This window comes from Oryctolagus cuniculus, chromosome 6, assembly GCF_964237555.1.
Source record: "Oryctolagus cuniculus chromosome 6, mOryCun1.1, whole genome shotgun sequence".
NCBI lineage: Eukaryota > Metazoa > Chordata > Mammalia > Lagomorpha > Leporidae > Oryctolagus > Oryctolagus cuniculus.
In genome coordinates, this window is record NC_091437.1 from 30655803 (window position 1) to 30681155 (window position 25353).

At 48.4% G+C, this 25353-nt stretch overlaps 1 protein-coding gene across 4 annotated transcripts in view; it reads left to right on the forward strand.

Moving 5' to 3' along the window:
* Window positions 1–25353, forward strand: part of ARHGAP26 (Rho GTPase activating protein 26) — a 457022-nt gene that overhangs the window by 411670 nt on the left and 19999 nt on the right. The window contains exons 21-22 of one of the 4 annotated variants that reach the window (XM_051844368.2): window positions 24199–24309; window positions 24445–24474. The exons of 1 other annotated variant lie outside the window; for it this stretch is intronic. In XM_051844368.2, the coding sequence (XP_051700328.2) occupies window positions 24199–24309; window positions 24445–24474 (141 nt within the window). Of the gene's footprint in view, window positions 1–24198; window positions 24475–25353 lie in introns of all 4 variants that reach the window. 2 more of the 4 variants (XM_051844367.2, XM_051844369.2) reach the window with 2 other exon arrangements.

The window sequence follows — 25353 nt, forward strand, 5'->3', positions numbered from 1 at the left end:
AGAAGGCTGGAGCTGAGCTCTGAACCCGGCACTCCTGTGTGGGGGGTGCGGTGTCCTAGCCAGCACCTTTACTGCTCAGCTGAGCACCTGCCCCATCCTGGAGCTTTTGCAGATTGTTTTCTGTCTCCCTTCATCTGTTCATGGTGGCCACGTGATTTGAAGTCCCCCTTGCCACAGGTTGGAAACTCTGATTTGCAAGTAAGGGTTAAGAAATCCTGATTCTGGCAGCTTCATGGAAGGAAAGGGGTTAAAGGAAGCAGCGTATATGTGCATACGCACTGATCGTCTGAATATTCGCATCATACATTTCAACAAATAAACCTCGGGCCAGAGCAGCGCATCAGACAGACACAACACTGATCTTTCCGGAGAGATTTGCCAACTGCAAAGTGCCAGCTGTCCGTTCCTGCCCACTGGGAGGTAGAGAATGCCTCTTTTTAACTAGCTGAAATTGTCACTGCAAATAGTCAGGCCTCCAGCCCACATCAATTTATTATCACTTACCCTCTTGTCCTCTTTGGAAAACTCTGAGTAAGGAGCATCCCTTCTTGATTCTGTGAGGCTTCTGGAAGGTCCTTTTCCTTCTGGTGTGTGCAGCATGGTTGCTGGGGTGCAGTGGGGGCATCTGTGCCGTGCTTGCCCCCAGCATGTGAGTCTCCCTTCTATATAAAATTCTTCAACCCCTTGCTGTCATCCAGTGTTCAGATGAGGTTTGCTGACCAGTGGGCCAGAACAAGCCAGAATTCTAACTTCAGGGGAAGTGGCTGACAGAGAACAAACCCACCATCTGTCTCTCTACCCCTTTGTTCTAGAACACCACTGTGGCTCTGGGAGATTTTTCTTTCCAGCCCTTTCATTGGGGACATGATTTGAACCTAGACTGGACCTGCTACGTTTTATTCTTGGCTGTTTTGATTGGGTCACTGGACAGAAGCAGCAGAGTTCATAGACCCAGGAGACTGGATAAGGGGAGAAGAAACAACATGTGTGAGGACAAATCGCGCCCCTCTGGGTGGAACTATACATCAGCAAGGTCTTTCTTGGGAGCAGAAAGGCAAAAACGGGTGTGAGCCTTACGATGGAGTTAGCCTCTGACTCAAGCATTGCACCTGTAGTGTTTACCGTGAGGAATTAGCAGATTCTGTGCAAAAGTGAATGAATTTTTATTCTTATTCATTAAAGCAAGAGAAAGAAGTAATTAAGTGCCCAGTAATGGTGATGGTTTGATAATTATCACACTGCCATGAACTTCAGGGCACCTACTAATAATTGTGCTGCTGATAACTGTTTATTGACATAAGAACCTTGCATCATAAACGGTTGAAAAAAGCATAGTAAGAAAGTAAATTATGGCAGCACTGAGGCGCACAAAATGAAACACATGTGGATGCCTGGGTACACAAAGAGAGATTCCAGAATAGTCACCATCATGTCAACAGTGGCATGTAAGAGTGGGAATTTTGATGGTGGCTTTACTTTGTTTTTTTGCCTATTATTGTTTCTTAGGTTTTTTATTTTATTTCTTGGGTTTCATATTTTATTTCTTAGGTTTTTAATTTTATTTCTGTTTTACAGAATAAATGTTTCTGCATTAAAAAGACGTGGCTTCCCCTCTCTTTGGCTTTTGCCCCAAAGGAGGAGGAAAGGAAGTGAGTTGGCTTTGAATATTTGAATTTAGCAGTACCCTGAGTGGAGTCATTCCTGGTTGGTTTTTCTGTGGAAAAGCAAACATGGCTCCACGGACCCTAAATATTGATCCTGTCCCAAACTCTTCCACTTTATCAAATTCTGTATCAATTCTCCTGCTGCTGTGTTAGGCTCACTTTCTTTGTGTCAGTCACAGGGCCCAAGGCTTTGTGTACATTAAGCCCTGTGACCTTCACAAATGCCCTCTGGGCAGCCTGCTTCCTGGTTTCCAAAGGAGAATAAGGCAGAGTCACAGGGCCATTCATCTGAAGAGTGAGGATTCCTGGCCACCTTCTGCCTGCCACCAGGGCCCACACTACGTCCTTGCTCCCTTGCTTCCCCCAGCCGGAAGTTCCTCACGGAATGTGCTCTGGGCAAGTCTCCCCAAAGGAGCCACTCTACTAGAAAACCAACTTTGAGCCTTTTGGGAGAGGTGAGGGCAGAGAGAGGGGCAGGTAGATGTTGAGAGGCCAGTGACTAAGAAGGAAAAGAAGGAGTAAGGCCATTGTGGGAGTCCACCTGCTAACCTCAAGACACACAGCCAATCGGCGAGGTCTGAAGCCTAAAGGTCCAGCCCAGCCCACCTGCTCCAGCCTGGTGGTGGGAGCGTGGTGCCCACCTTGCAGAGCTGGGTGTGAATGAGTGATGTTTTCCCTGGCAGCGTTTGTATGAAAGCCGGGCGATGCTGCTTTCATGAGCGTGGAGTCATCCGTGGTGAGGCCCCCGGGAGGGAGTCCCCGCCCGGGGACTGTGTCCTCCCTGCCTCGTCGCCTGTGGGGGACTCCCCAGGAAACTGTCCACAGGAGGGCCCGGGAAGTCATACTCCTTCCACTGTCTCCCCCAGCGTGCATGTGGGCTGATGGCTGATTGCTGCAACATGGGCCTCCGCTGGCTTTGCTCTCAGAGTGTTCTCGGGGACAGACAGCTCCCGCCGGCCTGTCGCAAAGCACAAGGCTGAAGGTTCCTAAGTGAGCCAGGGCTTGGTGTTGACACCTGCACTTGAACATGAAATTCTGAGCTTTGGGCACAGGTAATTTGATGCCCGTGAACCTACTTGCCGCTGGTAACACAACCCCAGCGCCTGTCATCTCGCCTCTGCACAGGCCCCATTGGGGAGCTTTGCTGTGCAGTTCCAGTGGCAAAGCTGTGCTAAGAGGGGAAATAATCCTAGAAGAAAGCCCTAGAACTTGACTTTTTCAATCTTTCCACTTGACTTGGTGATGGTGCAATTCTCTCTTCATTTTCACTTCTGTCTGAATTGGTGCCTTAGGATTTATAGATGGTTCAAGTACCAAGTCCTTAAATCCACTTTTCATTTGAAAATGGAAGAAAGCCCCTCCCCCTCCTATTTTTGTCAGGGTAAGGCGAGCACTCGTAATCCTAACAGCTACCGCAGAGAAAACGCCCTGCGTCAGGCCTCAGTCTACTGGCCACAGTGTACCTCCTGTCACCCTGAGCTGTCAGCAGTCCGAGGAGGTGTGGGTGTTCGCAACTGTCCCCGGTTTGCAGCTGAAGAAAGCGAGGCACACAGGAGTTAAGAAAATGCTCAGTGACGCTACTAGTGAGTGGCAGAACCTGTATTCAAACCAGTGTTTAAGAGCTGCCTGACCCCAGACACCCGCACTTAACTCTTTCACTGTGCTTCACGATGTCGTGTTCATCTAGAAGTGTGTTTATCAGGGTAACAGGTATTCTCTAAAAACACACAACCCGAGAAGCTACTGAGAAACTTCCAAGCCAGGTTTCTTGGTTTGTGTTCTTAGATCACGGAATTTACCTGTTTCAGCAGGTTCTAGGGCCATGCAAGCAAGTCCCCATCAAGCCCCTGTGAACGTGCCAGACGTCTCCCAGTCCCCTGCAGCAGCCAGGCTTGTGAAGGGGGCTAGCTGACGGGACCTGGTTGGGGTTATCCCCTGGGCCCAGGCAGAGGGAAGACCAGAGTCTGGCTGCCTGAATTTGGGTCTCGCACTGGAGCTTTCTTCCTAACTTACTCCCCTATAACATCAGAGCAGCCCTTGCAGGATCTGTGACACGTGAACAGTGACAGGGCCAAGTGCCCGGGCCAGACGTGGCCTGTCAGGAGCACTGTCTCCCCATGGGAGCTGCTAACCCCCAGCACCGCTCTTCTCGCCCGGGCACCAGTTTTCACACTGGCCTGATATTAATTTTCTTCACAGCTCTTAATACCATCTGAAATGATCTCACTGGGTTGTTGGCTTGTTCGTTGTCAGTTTTGCACGTGTGCATACACGCACTCTGTGTTTCCTAAGCTGTTTACATGACCTTCATTAGCAAAACATTATCAGAAAGATATTTGGGTCATACACCATTCATCTGTGTTTGTTGGTTTCACTCATATATAAAGCAGACATCCACATTACTGACTGTTACATGGCACACATGAGCAAACATATATAGAATATAACCCTTACAAGAATCAGATACCAAAAAAAGAAATTCAAACAGAAAAATGAAAGGTTTCCTCTCTGCCCCGACCTGTGCTCTCCTGCACCCTGCCTGGAAGGTGGCAGCACCTGAACATAAGCTTTGCTGTGCTCCCGGTGCTGACAGCAGTGCCTAACCTGTAATTGATGCTCAGTAAGCATTTATAGGGCAAATATTGGTGACTTGTAAACAGAGCTAAAGATACTCTTCTAGGCCCTGAAAATAGCTGAGGTTTCCCTGCCTCCATGGAGGGCCAAAGGGGAAACACCCTGGTTTTTAGGGTCAGAATACCTTCCTAATACAGCGTGTGCTGACTAAGGGATTTACTGTAATGATTCAAATCCCTCCGCAAGCGAGTAATTACAACTTCCTCGATAAGAGTGGAGCTCAGACAGACAGGTGGTTTCCAGTTTCCCGTATAGCAGATGGCACACACAGACCAGCTCCTGAGGCTTTGTGAGGAAATTTGCTCATAAACAGCCTGAAATATATTTATTTAATGTCTTCCAACACTTGCTGCCTAAATAAAGCTAGAAGGCTTCGGTGGACTGAGGCCGCAAGCACGTGTTGTACATGATGCTGCAAGGGGCTGGCGCTTCCCGTTTGCCTGGACAGCAGGTGCAGTGGGCCTGGACAGCAGGTGCATTGAGGGCCTCTATGCCCCAAGGGGGCTAAGTGCACATTGAATTTTTAAAGACTGAAAAAGCCTGCCAAGAATTCTAGATTCAACCAAACTGTTGAAAAATGAAAGTGAAATAAAAACATTCCCAATTTCTAGGGGAAAAATATACAAGAAAATCTTCAGCTTAGGCCAAGAATTTTTAGGCATGACAGCAACATAAATTAAAAAAATAATGAACTGCTTTGTCAAATTTAAAAGCTTTTGCCCTTCAAAAGACACCATGGGGGCCAGCACTGTGGCTCACTTGGTTAATCCTCTGCCTGCGGCGCTCGCATCCCATATGGGTACCGGTCCTAGTCCCAGTTGCTCCTCTTCCAGTCCAGCTCTCTGTTGTGGCCTTGGAAGGCGGTAAAGGATGGCCCAAGTCCTTGGGCCCTGCACCCACATGGGAGACCAGGAGGAAGCACTCGGCTCTTGGCTTCGGATCGGCGCAGCGTGCCAGCTGTAGCAGCCATTTTGGGGGTGAACCTACAGAAGGAAGACCTTTTCCTCTGTCTCTCTAACTCTATTTGTCAAATAAAAAATAAATAAATTTTTAAAAAGAAGATACCACGAAGAAAATGAAAAGACAGGCCATGGAGCAAGAAAATATATGTGCAAGTATTAGCACTGGTGGCATTATCTGTATCCAAAACCTATGTCTAAGTCTTACTCCTCAGTAATGAGACAACAGGTGTCTGTAGATGGATTATGACTCCGTAATGAATGTGAATTGACTCCTTGTCTGTGCCACAACATGGGCAAACAGTGAAGACACTTTGCCAAATGAAGTAATAAGCAAGACATACAAGACCAGTCTGCGATTCTCTTTTTGTGACGGATCCAGAAAAAGTAAATCTTCACAGTTCGATGGAGGTCGTTGTTTGTGCCTGAGAATGGAACTGCACCTGCTATGCAGGCAAGCTGCAAAGGACGGGGGGTTGCTTTTTGGGAAGCAATAAAACACAGTTACACCTGGATATGGGTGATGGTCGCAGAACTCAGTGTGCTAGTAGTTGGACACTTAAAATGAGTGGATTTCAAGGTCTTTAAACTGTTTCTCATAAAGCTGTTTTGGGACCGATATTATGGCATAGCGACTAACACTGCTGCTGGTAGTGCTGGTGCCCCATACGGGTACTGCTTCAAGTCCCAGCTGCTCCACATCGGATCCATCTCCCTACTAAGTAATGGCCTGGGAAAAGCAAAGGAGGATGGCCACACTGATTAGGCCCTTACCATCCATCTCGGAGACCTGGACAAAGTGGCTGGCTACTGGCTTCAAGAATTCAGGGGTGAACCAGCAGATAGAAGATCCCTTTCTCTAACCCTGAGTTTCAAATAAATCAATCTCTGTCCATCTCTCCCTTCCTCTCTCTCTCTCTCCACACACACACACACACATACACACACACGCATGTATATATGTATAAACTGTTTTAGGCTTTCCCAGAAACACTAAACATTTCCATTAATGTTGGTAATTGCTGTTATTCTATGGGAAATAGTGACATCAAAATTAAGAGGGAAAAACGTGAAATAACTATGTACACCTTGCCTGAACAGACAGGTATGGCTTTTTTATTAATTAATTTGGCTTTCAGAGTAATTAGGTAACCCTTGGGAAAACAGATGAAGGTCTTTTACAAGAGGGGAAAGAAAAGTTGTTGGTGAAGCATTGCAGTTTCCATGTTGTAAGCCCATGACATTCAGGTGCCTAAAATAGCTGACATTGGTGGATGGACAAATCTTTGCTTTATTTTAATACTAATGAAATTGTATTCTTTAGGATGTACTAGAATTAGATGTTTGTATTTTGTTAAGGGGCTATATTTAAAGAAAAATATTACGGAGGTCTATGAGGATCCTTCAAAAAGTTCGTGGAAAATGGAATTGAAAGATGGGTTTTGTGATGCAAAAACCACTGAGGGCTGTACAGATAAGGATCTTCAGAAAAAGCATACTATGAGATTTCAAAGCTTTTTTTGTACCAAAATGAACTTATCTTTTTAAAAAAGGTTTGTTTTATTTATTTGAAAACAGTTAGAGAGAGAGAGAGAGCGAGCGAGCTTCCATCTGGTGGTTCACTCCCCAAATGGCCGCAACAGCCAAGGCAGAGCCAAGCCGTAGCCAAGAACCTAGAACTCCATCCAGGTCTCCCATGTGGGTGACAAAGGCCCAACCACTTGGGCCATCATCTGCTGCCTTCCCAGGTAGCTGGATTGGAAGTGGAGCAGCTATGAGTTAAGCTGGCACTTAAATGAAACACCAGCATTATAGGCTGTGGCTTAACCTACTGTGCCAGAATGCCGGCCCCTAAACTTAGCTTTTAATTCTGTTTTCACAGGTTTTTTTTCAAGTACCCTCATTTATTAGAACACATGCGATACACAGATATGGCAGAAGTGATGAGTCTGGGTGTGTGCAGTACCTACTCGTAGTCAGGAGGAAGAACAGTGGCAGTGAGTGGCTGAAATTAAGGGATTCCTCCAAATGTGTGACCGAAGTCCCCGCCTGCCTCCTCCTCCTTTACGTGTGTCAAGCACAGTCATCTTAGGCAAGCAAACAAATGGCTGTGTGCAGCGCTGTCACGGCGACTCCAGCGAGTGACCGGTTCACTTTAGGACATCAGATAGTTGTGATTCAGAAAGACCTGCCTTCTCTGGCTTGTGGCAGTCTTACCCTTGATTCCTGATAAATCTGCAGTTCCTCTCCCTTCACTATCTACTCTGTTCCTGTGAAATCTTGTCTGGTTTTTAATGCAACTTTTGGATTTTGTCAACTCTCAAGAGTCGTTGTCGGTGTACACTGTATGTCAGAGATACTGGAGGGGGAAGCTAACTGCAGTGCAGGTATAATCCAGACCACATGGCAGGTCTTGAAGATTCAGGGGACAAACATGTTAGTTACTGCGTTGACAGGCCTCAGCGAAGGAGGCCCCACTTGACCCAGGCTCAGAACGGCGGCTGGGCAGTGGGTTGGGGTACGGGAAGAGACGTCTCAGATGGGGGTGACAGCCTCAGAAAGGAGTGGACATGGGAATGCTTACGGCATGCTTGCAGTACAGGTAAAGCCATTCGACCGGAACAGGTCTTGGCAAACTAAAGCCCAGGTGTCAAAACCGGCCAGGGACTTACTGGTTTGCGTGTGCGCGCGCGCGTGCGTACCTTTTGGCTTGAGATGAGGATGTTTTTCTGTTGCCAATGGCTACACTGAAAATCACTATACGACTACCTACGTAATTTTCTCAGTATGGCCTCGTGGCCCACAGCATCTTAACTTTACGTGGACAGCCGTGGGGATGTGGCTGCAAGTGAAGCGTGCTGAGGGCAGCGTCGAGGCCCTCATTGTAAAGGACCTTCAGGTGCCGGGATCCCGGCTCGCTCTAAGCTGGTATTTCCAGATGTCTCCAGGAGATCCAACCTTAAGCAGTGTTGGTTCCAGGAGTTCAAATTATTAGTTTGTTTGGCTCTTCCTCCCTCTTGTGTTTCTTTTTGTTTATTTGTTTTGTTTTGTTTCTCTTTATACTTCATTTGCAGACAGATGTTTGCTGTGTTCTAAGATAAAAGGTCTCTGGTCACTTAAGGTGGTATGTTCTGGTCACTTAAGGTGGTACGTTCAGGTGCCAGATCCAGAAAGAAGGTGTCTATGTGCTGGAGCCCATGTGTGACCCATGTCAGTTACATGTCCATCCTTGAAGCTGTGGCCGGAGGGGAGAGGTGCTGTGATCTGGGATCCATTCGCAGCCTGGATCCCACCGCTGCCCCTGCAGCGAGACTCCGCCCCAACCCCCCGCCCCCACCAGGTCAGCTGGGGTGGAGAAGAGCCGCAGCTGAGGAGCCTGGACTAGGGGAACCCCAAAGCCGGAGTAAACTGTAACCACCCCGTGCACTCGGCCGCAGTAAGGAGCTGACTGCCTTGAGAAGGTTGTGGGACAGGTGCTGGCAGGAATGTGCCGTTCACAGAGCAGCATTCAGCCAGTGAGCCGTGCGTTTAGGAGGTTCATCCCTTACAGTGTGCAGGTTAGATAATGATAATAACCAGGCCCGTGCTCCGGACGGTAGTCGAAGCCAGAAGGCCTTGGTCTTTTTCCTATCAGGAGTGGGGAAATACGGAAGGGTTTTAAGCAATGAGTTTTTAAGCAATCTTAAATGACATAATCAGATGTGGGTTTTGAAATGATCACCAAGTACGGTTCTCTTAGGCATCTAGGTTAAAAATCTTGTTTGCACTCTCCGTTTGCTTAGTAACTCCTACATCGCCCAGAGTAAATTTGGACCCCCCCTCAGATTGGAAGACAGGAATTCTAGTGTTGTGAGATCAGAATTCGTGTTCTGCCACATCCCTTTCCACTGAACTTCGCAGTTTGTGGGGAGCAATCCGGACTGGACTAAGTTACTGAAATTAAGACTTATTCTGTGCATCTGCTCTCCCACAACATGGCGCTGGGAGAGAAGTAAACAGCTTCCGCACAGCTGCCTCCAGTTCAACCAATTAACTGTAGGACTTGCTCCTGATTGGAGAGCAGCGTACTCGGCGTGTGGGCAGCCGAGTTGGGATTGGCAGAGGAGGACTATAAAGGAGGAGAGAGATGGCATGCACCGGGAACATCTATGGGGAACATCTAGCTGAGGGAACACCTGTGCAGCCCCCGAGAAGAGCCGGCCGGCGGTGTGCCGCTCCCCTGCGGAAGTGGGGAATGTGGCCAGGGGGAACTGCCCTTCCACGGAGGTGGAAGGGATAGTAGCCAACCCGGGAAGAACCAGCAGCAAACCCGGGGAGGGCCGAGCAGACGAAAGAACAGCGCAGGGTCCTGTGTTGCTCCTCCACGAAGAGGGGGAGCGACATAATGGTGCCGTGACTCGGATATGAAGCCTAGGCAGGGCTTAGTGTCGTTCCTCCACGAAGAGGGGGAGCGACATAATGGTGCCGTGACTCGGATAGGAAACTTAGGACGGATATGAAACTTAGGAGGGAAGAAACGGGAAGAACTAGGGAAAATATCGGAGAGAGAAACTAGCAAACAGCCTAGGGAAAATACCGGAGAGAGAGACTAGCAAACAGCCTAGGGAAAAGCCGGACGAAAAGGGTGCCGGAAGAAGCTATTGAAAGCCTAGGCATAGACTCGGATACGGACTACGGGGGGAAGCTGGGAGAAATCTCTAAGGTTGAAAGCGAAAGTGAAAGCTAGAACAAACAGACTCGGATGCGGACTGTGGGGAGAGGCCAGGAGAAATGAGGGAGGAATATCGTTGGAGGAAAGCTTGGGGAAACATACCGGGTAGAGAAAAATGTTAGGGAAATTGAAGCCGCGGGGGGCAGGCCAAGGCGGAAACGAAAGCCACTTTGGGGTTCTCAAGTTAGCCCGGGAATAGGGGGCGAAAAGTTGAAACCAGAAGCTGAGACGTAAGCCAGATTGGGATCCGTCTGATTAGCCCGGGGAGCAAAGGACGGGAAGCCAAATCGTGGGGCGGAGACGTACGCTGGGTTGAATTCGCCAGGCTAGCCCGGGGAACTTGGATTGAATGCTAGTGGTGGAGACGCAAGCTACGCTGTGTTACTCGCGGAAGCCGCCGCGTGCAGAGAGAGCACGGGGCGTGAATAGATAGGGAACGCTGGCGTAGGCCGTGGTTCAGACGCGAAAGGGTTAAGCGTGGAGACCGCGGAGCGCGCAAAGCCGAGAAGCTGCGCAGATGAGAGAGGCGCGCGGGCTGAAGCGGCGCAGAGCCGGGAACCCGCCGGCGGGGCGAGGTGCCGGAGGATAGGAAACCTAGGACGGATAGCAAACTTAGGAGGGAAGAAACGGGAAGAAACGGGAAGAATTGGGAAAATATCGGAGAGAGAGACTAACAAACAGCCTAGGGAAAAGCCGGACGAAAAGGGTGCCGGAAGAAGCTATTGAAAGCCTAGGCATAGACTCGGATACGGACTACGGGGGGAAGCTGGGAGAAATCTCTAAGGTCGAAAGCGAAAGTGAAAGCTAGAACAAACAGACTCGGACGCGGACTGTGGGGAGAGGCCAGGAGAAATGAGGGAGGAATATCGTTGGAGGAAAGCTTGGGGAAACATACCGGGTAGAGAAAAATGTTAGGGAAATTGAAGCCGCGGGGGGCAGGCCAAGGCGGAAACGAAAGCCACTTTGGGATTCTCAAGTTAGCCCGGGAATAGGGGGCGAAAAGTTAAAACCAGAAGCTGAGACGCAAGCCAGATTGGGATCCGTCTGATTAGCCCGGGGAGCAAAGGACGGGAAGCCAAATCGTGGGGCGGAGACGTACGCTGGGTTGAATTCGCCAGGCTAGCCCGGGGAACTTGGATTGAATGCTAGTGGTGGAGACGCAAGCTACGCTGTGTTACTCGCGGAAGCCGCCGCGTGCAGAGAGAGCACGGGGCGTGAATAGATAGGGAACGCTGGCGTAGGCCGTGGTTCAGACGCGAAAGGGTTAAGCGTGGAGACCGCGGAGCGCGCGAAGCCGAGCTGCGCAAAGCCGGGAAGCTGCGCAGATGAGAGAGGCGCGCAGGCTGAAGCGGCGAGGTGCCGGGAAGCTGCGGGGATAAGAGAAACAGAAGTTTGGAAGTGAAGTAAAAGAGAAATGGGAATGCTGGAAGATAGAAGTGAAATGGGAGAGGTAGGAATGCCCGGAGATAGAGAAATAGAGAAAAATAAGGCCTCCCCTCAACATGCCAATTAGAAGGCTTGGATTCGGTCTGCCTAATCAAGTGAGGCGATGAGCACCTGCGGGCAGCTAGCAGCTTATGCGCCACAGGTCACCGAAGACAGGCACGAATTAACATCAGTAAGGCTTCCCCACAATACAACAATATTAAGCTTGGATTCGGTCTGCCTGATTTAAGGCGGTAAGCGCCAGCGAGCAGCTCGACCAGAGTGTGAGCTGCAGGTCACCGAAGATAGGCACAAACCAACACTAATAAGTCTCCCCCACAAAAGGCAATGAGAAGGCTTGGATTCGGTTTGCCTGATAGAGCTTGTAAGCCCCTGCAGGCTCGACCAGAGAATGCGCTGCAGGGCACCGAACACAGGCACGCATCAGCGCCTAAAAACCTCCTCACAATGGCGAAGAGAGGACCCGGATTCGGTTTTCCTGATTGATAGGACTTGTAAGAGCCTGTGGCAACTCTAGCAAGTAGAGCAGAGTGTGTGCCGCGGGACACCGAAGACAGGCGCGTATCAACGCCAAAAATAAAAAGAAAGGGGGATCTGTGGGGAGCAATCCGGACTGGACTAAGTTACTGAAATTAAGACTTATTCTGTGCATCTGCTCTCCCACAACATGGCGCTGGGAGAGAAGTAAACAGCTTCCGCACAGCTGCCTCCAGTTCAACCAATTAACTGTAGGACTTGCTCCTGATTGGAGAGCAGCGTACTCGGCGTGTGGGCAGCCGAGTTGGGATTGGCAGAGGAGGACTATAAAGGAGGAGAGAGATGGCATGCACCGGGAACATCTATGGGGAACATCTAGCTGAGGGAACACCTGTGCAGCCCCCGAGAAGAGCCGGCCGGCGGTGTGCCGCTCCCCTGCGGAAGTGGGGAATGTGGCCAGGGGGAACTGCCCTTCCACGGAGGTGGAAGGGATAGTAGCCAACCCGGGAAGAACCAGCAGCAAACCCGGGGAGGGCCGAGCAGACGAAAGAACAGCGCAGGGTCCTGTGTTGCTCCTCCACGAAGAGGGGGAGCGACATAATGGTGCCGTGACTCGGATATGAAGCCTAGGCAAGGCTTAGTGTCGTTCCTCCACGAAGAGGGGGAGCGACAGCAGTTCAGTTTGGAAGCCCAAGAACTCGAGAATATAAAAATCATTTTCCTTCAGTTTGTTTTTATTCGCAGATGGTAAGACTTTTTTCCACTGGAAAGGGTGGCTTTGCTGGAAAATCATTTAAAGTTTTTTCCAGTTGAGTCGATGAGCCTCGGAGAAGCCAGTGAACAAGGGGCAGAAATCACCAGGAATCCTTGGGAGATTGCATTCCTGCGTGGCAGCTGGAGTCTGCCCTGGGGAGGGCAGAGCGTCACAGGGGACGCTGTGGCTTCTGCGCCCAGTCGCGCTGTGGGAGCAGGACCAGCCCCCAGGCAGGGAGGATAGAAATGCAATGGAAAAGACGCTTGAGTAGGCTGAAATCAGATCAGAAGCAATTTTCCACATGTTTAGACCATGGAGTAAACACCAGGAGGTCGGGGAAATCGGCTCCTTGCTCGGGGGCGGGGGCAGAAGTCAGAGCCTTGTTGGCCTTTTCATCAAAGTCCACTTCTCCTTATCTCTCGGCCTCATATGCCTCCCCTAGTATCCGGACCGGCCTTTGTGCAATGGCAGGAGTTGAAGTTAGCCCTGCTGGACGCTGTCCTCAGCACAAGTGCTTTTTCTGTTGCTGAAATTTCTGGACCACATATTTTAGTCCCCCTCTTTGTAAGGAATCCCTCCTCCCCAGGGTGACTGCTGAGCTGTAGTATCTTGGGGCTGCTGGTGCTAATTTTAGATACACCTTTGTTTTCAGCAGTGAACATGCAGATTCTTATTAAACCCGTTTGCCTCCCCCCTCATCCAAACAGGAAATATTCCCTGAAAGGGACCTGTCCAGAAAAGTAGGCCAGATGGCCAGTGCCTTTCTATGGGTGTTGGTAGCATATTGTCCAGCTTTCTCAGAATGCCCTCTCTGAGATGTCCTCCTTGACTGCCCCATGCCCACTGCAGGAGAAGGCAAGGCTGTTGCTTTGCTGTAATGACTTTACCAGCCAACCAGCAGAGCTCTAGAGTCATCAACATAATTTCCCAGTGGGGCAGGCAGGATGGAAAATCCTTGCATAAGAAGGGTGCTCAGTAAATATTGATTGATTGTAGACTGAAAAGGCAGAGAAACAATATAAGTTGGCAGCTGGCCACTGTATTATGCAACCTCAATCGCAGATTGGTGCCACAAAAACTATGCTTTGATTTTGTCCCTGTTTAACATCATTCACCTAGAGAATCAAAATGCTTAGGATGGCTGGGAGGATTAGTTTCTCTAATAGTAATTTTTTATTATAAGTGTGGTATCTATTAATTGCAGAAAATATGGAAAATATTTGTTTAAAAGCAGAGACCGCATGTGTCAGGGCAGGGGGCCTATGGGAAGTCGGCATTCTGCTCTGTTTTTCTGGAAGCTCAAGCTATTCTAAAAAATAAAATCTGAAGAGGAAAAAATAGTATAAAGGAATACAAATTACCTTTAACCTCTTTGCCTACAGAGCACCGTAAATATGCATTGTTGATGAAAATTGGTGTACTTAGTGTCCAGAAGTAGGTTTCAAGATAGTCTTGAGTCTGTTCTGCATAGAAAAGTGTGGGGAATATGTGCCTGCAGGGTAATGGCCTGTTACTTACAGGCGCAGTGCGGCCACCACCCAGAGTGCAAGTGCTCCTCGCTGTGCCCAAAGCTCTTGCTCTGTCCTCGTCACGGCAGCGCTCCCCCTCCTCACAAGGGGAACCACTGACCTGATGCTTCCAGGAGTCAATTCCTTGTTTTCATTTATGTCTCACCTCCTAAGTACAGCCGAAAATTGTTACTCACGGTACTCACGGTCTGTGAAGTCCCTGCAAACAATGAATTAGCCAGCAGCCAACCATTACTCCTGGTGCAAGTACAGAGTTAGGTTCTTGTGTGCCTCTGGCCACATTTCCATCAGCTGGTGGGCACACAGTCTTGTTTTGTGTGTGTATCTGGGTAAATTAGACACCTCACTGAGTGCTGTTGTTGACCTACTAACATTGAACTCAGGACAACGGTGCTGGAAGTCATGCCTGAAATGAAGCGTGTCTGAGTTCATATTTTCTCTAAGGCAGTCGCTGCCTGCTCGTGCTTAGGGACATCACATGGGGCTTTGCTTGTGTGCTTGGGCGCCGTTTTAAGCAGGAAAATCACCATTAAAAAATCACCAAAATGTGGCCCTAAATATACCTTGCAAGGACTCTTGTTTACAGCAAGAGAGCTGGAACTAGATAGCAGAATCTCACCTTTTTTGACCTTAACTGTACATATTGAGTAACTCAAGTTTTATCTGCAGCTCTTGAGTGACCTCGAAAGCACAAGTGTTGATTTGGGGCTAACAGATAAGTTTTGGGAGTAAGTGACGTGACTCTGTCGATATCAGGATCCTGGAAATGACGGCAGACCATATGCATCCTTAAATGCAAAATTTTATTCTACTGCTTTGGGTCTGGCTTCTTTGGCTGAACAATTTCAAGAGTCATCCATGTAGCTGTGGTTCATTCATTCTCACTAAAGTACACTACACAGTTAAATCTACACACTAAAATTATTTCTCCATTTTGCTCTTGCTAAACTTTTGAGTTTCCTGTTTTTTAACTTTTACAAATAACTTGCCATATACATTCTTATACGTGTCTTCTAGTACATAAGTATACATTAGTATACATATCTCAGAATGGAATGGCTGGGTCATAAAGAATGACATTTTCACCTTTGCCAGACAGTGCCAAACTGCCTTCCAAAATGGTTACAGCAATTACACCCCCTCCTCCAACAAAGTGTAAGAGTCTCAGATGTTCCATAGTCTCATGAACAGTGGTAATTTCAAGATTTTGAAACTATGTAGTTGCTCTTCTGAATGTACAGTATCATCTCACTGTGGTTTTAATCTACATTTCCTGCATTCCAGAAAGTTTCAGCTTTTTTTTTTTTAATTTTTTTAAATTTTTCTTGAAGAAAAGAAAATCCCTATTCAAATTTCTTGCCCATTTCCCATTTGGTTGTCTGTCTTTTTCTTACTGATCAGTAGGAGGAGTCCTTTACATGGATCAGTTATGAGCCCTTTGTTAATTTCTGTGTCACAGATCGTCTTTTTTCTTGTTTAATGTTGCCCTTTGATAAAGTCACTAATTTAATGTAGTTAATTATATCTGTTTTCCTCTAAGATTAGTGCACTTTATATCACACTGGATGTATCCCAGCCTTGCATTCCTGGAGTTATTATCGTCTACAAGCGTTTGTTTGCCTTGGCTATTTAGAGCTGTAATTCATCTGGAAGTCATTTGTTATATAGGATGTGAGGTGGGGCGGGGTCAAGTGTCAATTTTGTCCATTTAGCAGTTATTCTAGCACTGTTTATAGAAGGGCACGTTCCATTATTACACAATAGTATATGGGCCCATGATGAAAAAAAAAATTTTAAATAGTGTAAACAGATACAAAACTTGAATGTTCAATCATGCGTGTGTACCCAGTTCTTTGCCTCAGTCCTCTGAGTCAGGTACACTTTCTTACTTGAAGATTTTGTTTAAGAGTCGTGTTTAAATGTCCTTATCTTTAGAACGGTGGAGCGGTAGGGGAATGAATCCAATAGCACTATTGCTATTTTTATGGTACAGTGAGTGAATTTATTTTCCCAAGCACAGTGGCTTGATTGTATAGAGAATAACAATTTAAGAGAGTAACACACCGGGTAAGGATGTGTTGGGATTTTCTAGAACTACTCAGATCTTTCAGAATACCAGTTGTTATCATACAGACATCTTATCGTGACCCCAAAATACTTTCATGTTTCCTTACAAATAACTCTATAAATCGTGAACATGTTTAGTTGAAAGGGAGTAAATACATTTCATTTTCAGAAGCAGTTCTGTATCTGAAGTAAATAATTGAAAAAGCTTGAAGAGCCATGTTCCAGGTCAACAGGAAAGCATGGTGAGCTCAGTCAATGCTGCACACATGAGTGCGCAGGAGAAGTGTCTGACTGTTCGGCCTCCCTGACCCTTTCCCTTGGGACTGTCTGGGCAGTGAGCAAGAAAATTGGGACTGTTGTCCATGCATCATTATTCCAAATCCAGGGTTTTCCCTCTACTTCACATTCATGTATTATTCTACAAAAGACGATTCAGATGACTGCCTTGGGGAATCTTAGAGATGATAGATGCCCTATTCTAAGATTTTTGAATTTTGTTCAAATCATGGAATGATTCACTGTTCCCACCCACCCCCTCTGAGTTTTAAACGGATTTGAAACTTCAGGAAAAAAAAATTAAGCTATCCAAACCATAGCATTGCAGATTAGTGAAACTATTTTTAATGCAGGATATATTAAAAGTATGTTTAAAAGCAGTTGCCTGTAACTGTTAAGACCGTAAGGGGATTTCACCAGTTCGTCTCTTAAAATGCGAAACAGAACTCCGCATTGTCTGAATAAGAATGCATAGTGAATTATATTAGATGAGGGGAAAGAATCTGTGTAAACACACAGGCCCACCAGGAAGAGTCAGGAAAACACGGAGCAGGGAAGGAAGCTCTGGGGCACGCGGCTGTGCTTTTTTTCCTTGTAGAGCTGTGAAGCGCCTGCTGAGTTTCGGGAGTTGGGGCAAACATAGGATGTCTGTGTTCTGCAACCTGAGCAGATGCATATAAGAAATGGATGCTGGGGGGCCGGCGCTGTGGCTCACTTGGTTAAACCTCCGCCTGTGGCGCCGGCATCCCATATGGGCACCAGGTTGTAGTCCTGGTTGCTCCTTTTCCAGTCCAGCTCTCTGCTGTGGCCTGGGAGGGCAGGGGAGGGTGGCCCAAGTGCTTGGGCCCTGCACCCGCATGGGAGACCAGGAGGAAGCACCTGGCTCCTGGCTTCAGATCGGCACAGCTCCGGCTGTAGTGGCCATTTGGGGGGTGAACCAACGGAAGGAAGACCTTTCTCTCTGTCTCTCTCTCTCACTGTCTAACTCTGCCTGTCTAATAATAATAATAATAATAATAATAATAAAAAGAAATGGATGCTTTCAGACTTGTAACAGATACCAAACTGGTTTGTGTGGCATTTGCTCTGATTTGCCCACTGCCCAGTTTTCCCAGCTGAAGTTGGGTTTCCTGTCTCTCTTTATGGCTCTTTAAGGGAAGAGCTTCAAGAATATTTTCCAAGCAAGAAGAAGTCAGTGACCTGGGGTTATATTTTACAGGACTTTGCTGGTTTCTGTAGCATTTTCTTTCTCTTCCTTGTGTGTGGGGATTTGAGTGGAGTGGGGGATGAAAGCAGCCCCTCCTTGGATTCAGTAGGCCCTAGTCAGAAGGAGGACAGCTGGGTCTTCAAGGTCAGCCGTGGGCTATCTACCCTGCAGGCTCATCCAGGCCCCTGGGTGACAGGTCACAACCTCTGCTGGGCACAAAGGCGTCGATGTGAACTCTGACTTTGCGGCAGTACGGTGCTTCTTGCGTGCCTCTTCCCTCCTGCTCAGCCCTGACGTGGAGATGCCCCGGCTGATCTGGAAATCGACTGCTTGCTCTGTCTGAGAAGCTGTGCCCTGTGCCTGGCAGTCCGATGTCCCCACACTGGGGTTGTTAGGCTTGCTGTCCACCTGCCTGCCTCCCTCCACTGACCGCCTTCTTAGCAGAAAGCCCTTTGTTAAATTAAACACTGCATCCACACAGGAAGGGATGTGTGTGTTCCTACGTTACTAAGAATGATAGGAAGGCGAAGAGCCCAAGGTAGCCGTCGCACACTGAGAGCAGAGTCAGCGGGTGGTGGTTGAACGCTGATGCTCAGACCTGGCAGCATCAGGAGGAGAAAGAATTCCCGGGATCGCTGGGAATGCAGCTTGGTAGAGCCTTTCCGAAAAGCTATTTGGCAGGATACGCACGACCCTTAAAAGTAGCTTCCAGCCTTTGACCCACTCATTTTACTTCCAGGAATTTAAGCCGAGGAAACAGTCGGAGACACAGGCAGTGATCCTCTACGAGGATGCAATTGTGGCCCTATTTGCAATACCTAAAAAAGGGTAGCAATTGGAATGTACACAGTGGAGAAATGGTTACTTAGATCAGGGTATCCCATGCAATAGAAAACCTGCAGCTATTCTAAACATACGCTATCAGAGCAGGCATTTGGACTAGTTCAGATGCCACTGGGGATGCCCACACCCCACACTGGAGTGTGGATTTCAAGTCCTCGTTCTACTTTCCATCCAACCTCCTGCTAATGTGCTCTCCGAGAGGCAGCAGCTGATAATTCAAGTGACTGGGTCCCTGTCACCCAGCTGGGAGATTCAGACTGAGCTCCATGGTCCTGGCTTTGGCCTGGCTGAGCCCCAAGCTGTCTAGTGATTCAGGGAGAAAACTAGTGGATGGAAAATCTTTGTTTTTGTTTTTGTCTCTGCCTTTCAAATAAATACAAATAAATTGTTGAAAATATTTTAAATATATATCAAAGAATATTAAATGGCATTGGATGATGCTTTAATTATATTAAGTAGTTCATTAAAAAAAAAAAACCACACAGGCTATGTATCTGGTAGCATCCCCAAATAAATGAGAAGTATTAAGGTGTTAATAATGCTTATCAGTGGCCTAAAGTGTACATGATTGTATGGCTTATCTTCTTGCTCTTTTGGTATTTTCCAGTTTTCCACAAAGCCATCAGAACTTAGAGAGTTTTTTTTTTTTAATATTTTATTTATTTATTTGAGAGGCAGAGTTACAGACAGTGAGAGGGAGAGCCAGAGAGAAAGGTCCTCCTTCCACTGGTTCACGCTCCAAATGGCTGCAACGGCCGGAGCTGTGCTGATCCAAAGCCAGCAGCCAGGAGCTTCCTCCCAGTGTCCCACATAGGTGCAGGGGCCCAAGCACCTGGGCCATCCTCCACTGCCCTCCCAGGCCACAGCAGAGAGCTGGATTGGAAGAGGAGCAGCCAGGACTAGAATCGGTGCCCACATGGGATGCCGGCACCACAGGCAGAGGATTAACCTACTGTGTCATGGCGCCGGCCCTGCATTATCTTTTAATTATCTTTTCCCACAAACTTATTGATGTCCCATTGTACTTCCTAAATTTCTTCCTCAACCAGGACTTTGTTTTGTGCTTTTTCCCTTTCTAGCAACATACATGTCTGCTGGGGATACAAAGTTAGTGGAATGTAATTGTCTAAGAGGTTTCAGTGTGTTTTGCCTTTCTAATTGGCACGTGGCCCCTCTCTTTCCAGCACTGGTGCTGAGGCTCTCAGCAGCTGGGGTCCCAAGCCATGGGCACCCGTGCCCTCCACGTGGATCCACCGTGTCCCTCTCTAGAGAGCTTAACTTTTGTCTGAATGGTCAGCCAACCTCTTGTGGCAGCTCCACTGCTGTGGTGGGGAGGCCCGAGAGGGTCTGCCCGTGCGTGCTCAAGTTGGGAGCCCACCTGGTAGCCCTGTGCATGCTACAGGAGGCGTGCCCTGGCTGGGACGCCAGACGTCCCGTCATTCAAGTGAGTCACCACACGGGGTGTCAGTCTGCTGTTGCTGCTACGCACTGCTTGCCCTGTCGGCCGCAGCCCAGGTGCTGCCAGCCTTTTAGCCTTACCTTCCTAGACGCTTAGTCCCTCACTGCCCAGTGAACGTCAAAGGCACTGACAGGACTTCTGGACTCGTGCTGAGGGCCCAGCGGGCCAGCAGAGTGAAGCTGAGGTGAGGCTTCCAGTTGCATCCAAACCAAGGCAGCAGATGTGCTCCAGCTTAAGCTGTTGCTGCTGCTGCAGCTGGGCCTTGATGTGGGAGCCTGGCGCGACCCCAGGGTATGGAAGGGGAGAACGCACGGCTGTGCTCAGCCCGATGACAGAGGATTGTGGAGCAGCCTTTGGGGTCATCTGCAAGACTGTCGTTAGAAAGTTATTTTCTCCTATCTGAACCTCAATCATTTGTTATCCTTGGCATTAGTAGTGGGGAAAGAGGTAGAGAATTTGATATTGGAGGTTTCAGAGCCAAGAGTGAAACTGACCTTTCTTTCCTGTTGGCTTTTTGGGACAGAATGAAGTGGGGTTTTTGGGTTTTGTTGTTGTTGTTGTTGTTACTGTGTTTTGTCTGCTATCATTTTTAAGCAACTGATAGCCAGACACTTTTGTTCTGAAAGGAGAAATTTTAGATGACACAGAGTCCTGGGTCCTTGCCACCATCCCTATGCATCTTATGTTGTACTTACATCAATCAAAATAGGAAGCGTCCCTGTCTCTTGGAGGAGCATTCGTAGGCATGCAGGCGTTGGGGTGTGCAGGCATTGTTATGGAATGCGAAATGCACAGTCCTATTTTTCATAGTATGCTTTGTGGGGTACAGGGAGATACTTTATTCATGGGTGTAACTAACATGTAACGATCAACTCACTAATTGGCCTTCCCATTTCTTTAATCTTAAAGTGTGATTAAAATATAGTAACGGCAGGTGCCTTTTGGGTACAGCAAGACTTTCCAGTACAGGCATGAATATTCAGCATGCGCCCACCAAGTCAGGGCGATCAAAATCACCATCTCCCCACCCCAAGTTCAGAGCGTAGAGTTGACATTTATTGAGGAGACCCTGAAGCCAAATAAATAAAAGGCCTAATTTAGTAGCTTAAAAAGCATAGCAGTACTATTAGCGCATGCATTTTATTGTTCACACTAACTCAAACATGGTGGTAATAAATTGTAAACTGTACTCATTTTATAGCAAATAAATATTGCCATAACATTTACGAGCACAAACAAACCAGTGAAAATCTGTTGGTGGGTAAAAGTTGTCGTTGATCTGTGGCAGTTGGCATGGCGACTGAAGGGTGAGCTCCTTGCACGGCTAAGAACACCCTGCCTTCCAGTGCTCTCCCATTTCAGACGCCTGCTGCTGACCGAAGACCACTTAGATACCCGAGGATGCGGGAGAACGTTCAAAACCCACATGGTGTTGATAGAATGTGTTCCTCACTGTGCCTTTAGCCAAAGGTATAATTCGTGGTCCCAGACGCATTTTAAGAAATTGTAGGTGCATTTTAACTGTCCTGGGGTAACTCGCCCCTGACCGAAGGGCCAGCCTACCTGGGGCCTACAGCCTGGGGCTGTTCTCTGGAGCCTCCCCATTGTCCCTGGTCACTGAGACTCGGGTTCTGGGCTGGGCCCAGGCCTTGCTGCTAGATCGCTGTGTGGAGGCGACCTGGCTGATACAGGTCGGCATCTCTCATGCGTAGCAACCCCAGGAGAAGCTGAGGGCTACACGGCATGAATGAGGTAGTGCTTCTCCCGGGCCTGAGTTGGCCCAGCGGGAACAGCTGAGGAATCTTGCTGTCTGGTGGCGTGGTTCTTTTAATCTGACCCATGTTGTCAAATACACATAAACTGTTGATGTCAGGGACCTTGGCAAATTTCTCTTACTGTCTTGATCAGTCTAAACGCTCAAGGAGGAGTCTTTGCTGAGTTGCAAAAAAAAAAAAAAAAAAAAAAAAAAAAAAATTAATAAAAGAACCATATTCTTTAAATTTAAATTCTTCACTTCAATGAATTCCATGTGCTGTATGAATCTACCAGACAGAACACTGGAGGCAGGACTGTGGATTGTGTTGGAATTTACGATTGGGTTGAGTCTTATTGAGTCTGTCTGTTGCTGTATTCCCACTTTGCCCTGGAAATGTGGTAGGCATCTAGAGGAAATTCATAAATCAGCGGTAAGAAGATTTCTCATGCTGTGGCTGGGTCTGTAGAGAAGCTAGGCATGAGCTGGAGACACAGAGCTGGTCCCACTGTCCCAGAGAGAGGCATTGTGCTGGCGGCCGGAGCCCTAGGCTTGTGGTCACCTGTAGGCTGCATGGCCACAGGCAAGGCCCCAGCCACTGCGCCCAAGTTTTGCATCTGTCAAATGGAAAATACACCAGTGTCTGCTTTATTGGATTATGAGTTAAAAGAAAATCTACTGAATGTACTCACTCAATAATTATGTATTGGACACCTACAGGCACTATTTTAGACATTCAAGGTACCACAGTAACAAAAAGGACAAGCATTTCTGCCCTTTTGAAATTCCTACTCTGGAAATTCTGTTCATACAATTGCATTCAGCAGATGTTGAATTGGATTAGTCAAAGGATAGTTGATTGACATACACAGTGGGTTTTATTGTGCATTTCTGTAGGCGTTCATGTTAAGACAATGGGCAAGGGGGGCCGGCACTGTGGTGCAGCCAATTAAAGCCCCAGCCTGCAGTGCCAGCATCCCATTTGGGAACTGTTATCTCCTACAGGCACTGGTTCAAATTCCTGCTGCTCCACTTCTGATCCACCTCCCTGCTAATGATCCTGGGAAAGCAATGGAGGATGTCCCAAGTGCTTGGACCCCTGCACGCACATGGGAGACCCAGAAAAGCTCTTGGCTTCTGGCTTTGGCCTGGCCTAGCCCCGGTCATTGGGGCCATTTGGAGAGTGAACCAACAGATGGAAGACCTTTCTCTCGCTGTTTCTGCCTCTATCTGTAATTCTACCTTTCAAATAAATAAAAAGAAATCTTTTTTTTTTTTTTTTAAAGACAATAGTCAGGGCCATTATCTGGGCTCCTGTCTGAAGTGACGTAACCCTAGAGAAGTTCCATTAAGCAAGACAGTTACGTTCATGCTAAATCCCAGTATGCTTAGAAAGCCTGTTGCCCCGAGGCAGAGTTCTGTCATTTTCACTTCCTTAAATGCTTGAACCCAGCAGCTCAGCAGGCGGCTGAGATTCTGGGGCCGCGGGTGCTGCCGGGGCTGGCTGGTCGCCACGTCTTCTGTCCACGGTGTGAGCACTATCTGTGGCTTAACGTGATTTCACGGAGTTACGGAGGTGTTGGTGTCATTTGTGGAAATAAGTCAAAGGGCTTAGCATGACCAGTTAATATCCACAAAGCAAGCTGCAGTGAGTCATTTCAACCTCTCCTCTCCAGCATTTTGGTCAGCCACCCGTCAAAGAACACAATGCACGAATTTTCAGGTTCAGTTGATGTTGTCTCCGTTGCCTTCCCCGGGGCTTCCTTGCTTTGAGCGTCAGAATCCACGAAAGGAAAAAGGGCAGGCCTAGAAAGCAAACCTCAGAGGAACTGTGCCCTGCCCGGGCCGGCAGGAGGTGACCCGAGAGGTTTGGAGTGTCCACGCCTGCTGTCGCTTTTCTGACGCAGTCACACGTCCAATCGCCGGTGGCACACGGCCCATTGAGTGAAAAATGTAAACAGAAAATCGTTTTCTGGCTGAATGGCCCCTGTTTCCCTGAGAAATGGTCCTGTGTACTGAACCATAGCTTTAAACTCACAGCAGTGGAAGCCGAAGTCGCATTATAAGCTAGCCCTGCGTCAGAACGAGGCGGTGGGCGTGGGGATCTGTGTCTGTGGCTTCAGGGCAGCGTTGACCCCTAGCCGGAGGTACAGTGCACGTGATGGACGCTCCTGTCACCTGGAAAGCAGTTGCTGTAGAGGGCAGAGAAATGTGTCCGTGTTCCAAGGCCAGGCATCCCTAGGACGACACGGCCATCTGGTCTGGACACCCGTGCCATGGCACTGGCAGCACGTCGCTGGGGGTCAGGGCTCCTCCGGCCTGCTCCAGCTCCCTGTCCCCTGGCCTGCCATGAACCTCCTGTGCTCCCATTGTGGTTCCCTTGTGTGCTGACGAGTTTTCTGGTTGTTATGTCTTGCAGCCCCCCGAATCCAAGCCCAACATCACCCCTCTCGCCATCTTGGCCCATGTTCTCGGCGCCCTCCAGCCCTATGCCCACCTCATCCACGTCCAGCGACTCATCCCCCGCCAGGTCTGTTGCAGGGTTTGTTTGGTTTTCTGTTGCTGCTGCCGTTCTCTCATTGGCTTGGTCCTCTCTTCATGCAGTGTTCAGCCTCCTCGTCAACTTTGTTCCCTGCCATCCAAACCTGCACTTGCTTTTTGACAGGCCAGAAGAAGCAGTTCACGAAGACTTCAGGTAAAATCATGGATGCTGACTGATATGTCCTTGTTTATCCAAAGCCGGGCAGGGCAACGGGGGCCACCTCTGCTGTCTGTCGCTGCACCCGCAGGACCCAAAGCCAGGCGGGACCGTTTGCGTGAACCAGGATGGCGTGGTTCACACCTCTCTAACCTTAACTCGAGTTTCTGGATTAATCCCTGGTGCCTGGAGTGTGGAGGACAGCAGCTCCTGAACCAGGTTATCGTTGTGGAAGCTCTGAGTCATGTGGGCTCTCCGTGGTTTGCTGGAAGAACTGTAAGAGGCACAGTGCTAAGACACACGCTGGCCTTTCCCTGTCATTTTTATCAGCATCCGGCAATGCTTATTTCGGAGGTTGGCCCACCAGCCATGAGCACCGACCCCGAGTCACTGAGACCGGATCCTCTGGTTGAGAGACAAACAGAACACAGAAGAAAAGATTCAGATGGGGAGCAGTTTCTGGATCGTTCATGGCTTCTGCCTCCCTGCTCAGCACTTCCCTCTGCCTCTGTCAGCAGCTCTGAGCTCTCAGGAGAGCAGGCACCACTTCTTTGTGAAGATGAGCAGGCTGACCTAATTCCTCCCCCGAGGGCCATGCTGTAGTTCTCCTTGCTTTTATGACATCCACACTCAAGTGCCACCATGCTTTGCTCCTGAGCTCTTTTTAATCGCAGTCCAGAGCTTAAAGGATCCTGCAGAATGCAGTCTCTGTGCTGTGTAGGTCTCCAGCAGGGGGATCTCTCCAAAGTCTGTGCTTTCAGACAACCAAAGCAGTCCCAATTCAGTGTGTCCCAAGCCTTAGGTGGTGCCACAGGTTTTATGCTCATCTTTTCTCCTAGGGCTGGGTCCATCAGAGAGGCTTACATAATTTATAAA